The sequence below is a fragment of the Magallana gigas genome, chromosome 10, assembly GCF_963853765.1.
Source record: "Magallana gigas chromosome 10, xbMagGiga1.1, whole genome shotgun sequence".
NCBI classification, from domain to species: domain Eukaryota; kingdom Metazoa; phylum Mollusca; class Bivalvia; order Ostreida; family Ostreidae; genus Magallana; species Magallana gigas.
Window position 1 is genome coordinate 34,913,809 of NC_088862.1, and position 6,126 is coordinate 34,919,934.

At 31.8% G+C, this 6,126-nt stretch overlaps 1 protein-coding gene and 1 long non-coding RNA gene across 2 annotated transcripts; one reads left to right on the top strand and one right to left on the bottom strand.

Moving 5' to 3' along the window:
• Positions 1 to 384: 384 nt before the first annotated feature.
• On the bottom strand, positions 385 to 4,531 carry LOC136272086 (uncharacterized). The gene is made up of 3 exons (XM_066073026.1): positions 4,395 to 4,531; positions 2,505 to 2,811; positions 385 to 1,890 (listed from the first exon to the last, which is right to left on the bottom strand). The coding sequence occupies exons 1-3, from the start codon at positions 4,400 to 4,402 to the stop codon at positions 1,588 to 1,590; spliced, it is 618 nt and encodes a 205-aa protein (XP_065929098.1). The 5' UTR covers positions 4,403 to 4,531; the 3' UTR covers positions 385 to 1,587.
• Positions 4,532 to 4,956: 425 nt separating this feature from the next.
• On the top strand, positions 4,957 to 5,807 carry LOC136272088 (uncharacterized). Its single transcript, XR_010709994.1, has 3 exons — positions 4,957 to 5,091; positions 5,188 to 5,290; positions 5,625 to 5,807. It is a non-coding gene; the product is annotated as an uncharacterized lncRNA (long non-coding RNA).
• The last annotated feature ends 319 nt before the right edge of the window (positions 5,808 to 6,126 follow it).

Sequence of the window (6,126 nt, forward strand, 5' to 3'; positions counted from 1 at the left end):
TCTCAGTTACACGTGTATATATCAATAGGCAAGGCTTTTTGTAGTCCTATGTTTTTCATTCATGACAAGAATTGAAGGTTTGAATATTTCAAAAAGATATAACTTTTTTACGATTTAGAAAAAAAATTGTTATTCTAGTATAAGTGAAACATACACAGGAAAAATGTCCATATGTGTAAAACATGTGTTTAATACCACACATATTTTACACATATTTGACATGTGTAAAACACATGTTCAAATTTATACATGTATAATATATGTATATTTTATATGAAAAACACATAAAATATACATATATTTTACATGTGTAAATTTGAACATGTGTTTTACACATATTATATACATGTTTTTTGACACACATGAAATATGTATATTTTACATGTGTGTTACATGTGTGATGAGTTACATAGAAAATATACATGTATATTCTAAATGCCAAAGATTGCAAAAATGTGTGATGAATGATGGAAAGTAAGACTAAAAATAGATCATTTATAATGCTTGTCCCAACAATGAAAAGGCATGTTTATATCTGTCTACCTACTTCTCATAGTATAGTAAAGAGAACAACTCCTCCATGAAGATAAAAAAAGTCATTTATTGAACATAAATGACAATAAATAAATTGGAAATATACACATAAAAACCTGTTGCATTAACAGTACACAATATGTCCAGTTAAAAACATGCAACTAGGCTTACAGTCCTACTAATACCTTTTTCTCTATTCATTTTACGCACATTCACCATCAATGCCATGGTACATGAGGTACATACAACTATACAATTATACATATATACAAATTTCTTTACAGTGGATGACACACTGTACATTTTCAGAAGTTCAGCTTGAAAAAGTTACAAATATTGAAGAAGGACAAGCTGATTTATAAATCTTGAAATCAATAAAAATGAACAAGTTTTAGCATCAATTCACAAAATGGAGGTTTCTCGACATTCTAGTTCAAAATTTCATATTATAAAAATATGCGTAATTCAAATTAAAAACTACGTATACATGTACTTGTCATGCAAAATAACATATCATTGATTTTAAAATAAATAAACATCGACAAAATCAACTCCCGTCAGTTCTTCAGTACTTTGATTCTATTGTGTAAACAGATGTTTGTATAATATGTGAACAATTCTATTTTTGGGACCAGAGAACATTTCTGCTCTGTATGAGACCATTCTAGAATAAATATTGACAGATAAAACAAGTTTTTCAATTCAATATAATTTATGCATTTCAAATGAATACATGTATTTTTATTTTTATATTTAAAAAAAAATACACTGGTAGTTTTTAGACTAAAATTGATCACAAAGACTTAACAATGGATAATACCTGTCAAAAACATTGGTCTCTGAATGATAATTTGTTACCAAAGGTAAAAATGTGGCTAAATTGTTATTCCAATTTTAATTCTATTTCACAATAAAATCCTAATGACTAACTACCCAAAACAACTTAATCTCCTGCATGTAGAGACTTTTACATATGCATGTACATACACATGCATGTATATATGGAATCAGTTCAAATAATGAATGTTGTGATCAATACATTCAGCACAACATTCATAATTTGAATTGATTCCATATGTAAGAGTTCACATTTCTGTGTCTTACAATACCCATTTCATTAGAGTTAGTCTTTGTCACCCGACAGCTGGCATATTTGCAATTGTGAAAAATGTGTTCCAACTGCACTAGCTTGCTAGGACTAACAAAAATAAATGTGTCTTTCAACTCAAAAATTTTACATCCAGTTTCTGTTGCAATTCCGGTCTTTTCCATGATTTGTAATTTGACTGCATTAATGACCTCTGCACTCCTTTTTCTCTTTATAATAAGGCCCTCTTCAAAAATCCCCACGGCCACCTGTTAAAACGCACATTCCAAAATAAATGCTATTTAAGACATCAGTTCACAAACACCATTACTTTCTAAAAATTTTACCTTAAATACCAGTACTTTAATGTATCAGGTAAAAAGTTATTTTAGAAAAAAAACAGGCCAAAAAAGGCTTAACAGAAGTTTTAAAAACATAATAACAAAGTTCATTTCATTGTGACTTTATTAAAAATATCACAGAAATGAACTTTGGCTATTCTGTATGATCATTCAAATAAATATATTTGTTTTGCCTCGGACTAGAATGTCGCGACGTCATTGGATGAAACGCGTCACGTGGCTGCCTTACAAATTTCTTTAAAAGGCAAGCGTCAAAATTTATAGGGCAACATGGCGGACGTAACGTTATTTGAACTGATTTTCTACACAAACGTTTGTTTACATATCAAACTTTAGGTCCTCGACAAAACAAAACACTTATTAGGTTTGTTACTGGCTGTTTAAAGAAATTTGTGGCGCCTTCTATGGACTTTACCGACCCCACAAATTTCTTTAAACAGCCAGTAACAAACCTAATAAGTAATAATGTATCTCCAAATGTGTAACTGTACATGATATATAATACTTGCAGTATATTTTACCTCATTTTGCGATGAAAGATACTGCACAGCATCCCCACTATTTGCGAGCTCATTTTTCCTCCTGGTTCTTGCAACTTTTCCTGTAAATATGACTGCATCCTCTGGAGAGAAAGCTGGTACCTCCATCTCTGTACAGAGCTGGAGGAGAATACACTCCTCCATTGCAGTTGAAATAACCTTCCCATTGGGTTTCCTTTTCAGTTTCTTAATTGGAACTTCTCCCTCCTCCTGGGGCATCTCTCTACCAATAAACTGGACTATTTCACGTTGTTGCCCCAAAGTCCTTGCCTTTTCTCCAATACACACCCTGAAACATTAAATCTTAGTGTTATAAAGTAATACATATAAGGTATCTCATCCATATATATTGTTTTATTTTATACTGAGTAACCTTTAATATCCATCCATGTATTAAATACTTTGATATTATTTGTAAGAATTTTATTTACCAAGAGAAATTTTCAATAATGTTATTATCTAAACAGTGATTAATTAATGAAAATTGCATTAAGGTCTATGGTAACAAGCACATGTTTGAAAATAAAAAAAATTAATACTATGAATATCAATAAATGCTCTCATGAACAAGAATAGAATTCCTGGGTCCCCCGCTGGTCAAGCAGTAGATCTATACTAGTATCGACCAAGGCTGATTTAGGAACTTGACCAATTCCCAGTGATATAAACATTTGGTATAAATTTCATGTAAGTCCGTCAAAATTTGTAGGCATGACAGCGCTAACAAGGTGAATTTTGGGATAAAACGGAGTCATTATTGTGGTGAAAGTCCCATAATTCCAACAAAAAGTATCGACCAATGCTGATTTTCGAACTTGACCAAAGTATTAGTGGTATAAACATTTGGTATAAATTTATTGAAAATCCGTCAAAATTTGTAGGCATGAGAGCGCTTACAAAAAAGTGTGACGGACGGACACACGGACGGACGCCCGGCATTTCTATGTCCCGGCCCGCTCCGCGTTGCGGCGTGGGACAAAAAAATATTCAATCATTAGGAATAGAACAAGAGCCCCATGGGCCACATCGTTCACCTGAGGAACATTAGGTATGGTAAAATCGGCTTAATGGAGTCATAATACAAACAATCTGGACAATGTACAATAATACATGTAGATCCTATGTAAATAAAATCCATTTCCCCCCTGGATATTTTTATGTTTATAATCATAATATTAATTAAAACAGATTATTATTATTTTTTGTCATATATTACCGATTACCTAGTTCTTGTTAATTGGTCTCCTTAAAAAAAATGTGAATCATATAAAAGGGTTGAGGCCATTAATTTATACTGTATTGATCTCCTGTACAAGCTTTTTTAAAGGAGATCGAGCTCTATAAAAAATATGTAGGAAAGTACCAAAATTCAAAAGGTGTTCATGGATATCCTTTTTGACTAATTAAATAATAGTTTATAGTTAAGGCACAAATCATATCTAAATTTTTTAGGCAGATCTAAATGTAAGCTTAATTATTTTACGCACCTCATCTACTAAAGTCTCCCAATTCAAATCTCCAAAACTGGTGGCATCAAGTTCATGCATTGATGGAATCTCTTCCTTTATCCCAACTTCTTTCATGATGAACATCACAAACTTAACGACTTCATTGCTCTAAAATATTTTTTTTTAAATTAAAGGAAATGTTTGAAACCCAGCCATGCAGTTGCATGCTGGCACGCGCTGGTATAGGTTATATGTTATAACCATCCAGGCCTTTCTTTTAGATAATGCCACACATTCTATAAATAGCTTATATACACCGGTAAAAAAAACAAGCCCAACAAACATTACAAAAAGGTAATGGAAAATTAAATATTAATTAATTTTTTGAACTACGATTAGTTTTATGTTCACATATTGAACTTACCACTGCATGTGTTGGTGAATTTTTCAAGATGTAAAGTAGAAGATGTAACTTGTTTTTAAATGGATAGTATTCTGTTTGTTCACCTTCCCCTTGATTCGAATTACCAATGAATGGTTCACGTTCGCGTTGATCTTCACTTCGATCGTCCTGTAGTTCATCATCTTCATGTACCTCCTCGCATCTACTTTGTTGGTCGTCTGGTGACAGAATGAGACGCACATCCACGGTAGTTTGGAGATTGTTTTGTTCGTTTCCGCTGATAAAACTTGAAGCCCTTATATGCTTGGTTGTTGACAGGTGTCTTTTATAATTATTTTCTTTTACTGTTTTGAATTCACAGCAATCGCAGACGTACATTTTGTTTACCCCGCGAACTGTCAACGAACTATAAATGAGATCGATCCCGATCGGTATTGTGTGCAATTAAATGAGCTGCAGAATATTAATAACACTGAGAAATAAATTAAAATTTGTCGGAATCATACTCTTTTTGTTTTATTTGATTTCAATTTTACTAGAACTGTGGACTTTTAATGTGTCATAACAGAAAAATGGAGTCTGTATTATGATCGGGTTTGGATTGTTTGTTGCCATTACGTCATTGGTAAATAATGAATATTCATAAACAATAACAGACGACAACGTGCGCTGTACAAAGACGAAAAAAGCAGAAATGTCAAGATTCCAGTCTATTTATGTAAGTTTGTGTTTAAAAATATATACAAAATTGTAATCAATATGTAACATTAATTACATAAATTACACAAATGTATAATGTAATGTAATATTAAAGGATTCCCAAGAGACTGAGGCACCAGCATCCCAGGAGTTGTTTGGCCAAGAGTCAGATCGAGAGCAGACTGTCCCTGTGTCTGAGAAACTGCTTAAAGACATCCGTAAGTTTATAAATGCCAATCAATTCATAAAACATAGTATGTTCATATGTTCTTTTTTGGATCAGAATATTTTTTTTTTACTTACTGTAACCATGGTAACGTTATCAGCTAAAAAAAATCATATTTTCGAGGAAGCTGGAAATTTTATTTGAATGTTTAATATGAAAAGTAATAATGTAAAAGATGCAGTCTTATTAATTTTTAAAGTTGATTTTGGATTAAGGAATGAAAAAAATATATCTAATATTTTTGAAAAGGGGTAGGCCCTAGGGGTCAATTTCATGAAAGTTACTGTGAAAGTGTTGACCTATAAAAATGTTTATATTTGCCATAGTACAAGAACTAAAAGACCTTAGAAAAAGTATCGAGGAACTTAAAAGATCCTCAGAAACCAGGGAAAAAACATTATTCAGAATTGAAGATCAGGGTTTTCATGTAAGCCTCTCTCTCTCTCTCTCTCTCTCTCTCTCTCTCTCTCTCTCTCTCTCTCTCTCTCTCTCTCACACACACACACACACACACATACTCTCACACACGCACGAATACATTTAATAAGTTATATATTTACACACACAGACATGTATATACCGGTATATATATATATATATATATATATATATATATATATAAATCTGATTTAGGCATTGAGGAGACCATACCCTAAAATGTAGTTTAGGGAGACAATATACAAAATTTTTATATGTGCATATTTTTTATTGCAAATAGTCATTTAGAGGTCTTCAAGATTCAAATAACTTTACATGTGTTTTAATTTTTCAATATATCTTGTCCTTAAAAAAATACAGCAAAAATGGTCTCCTTAATATTTTGTTACT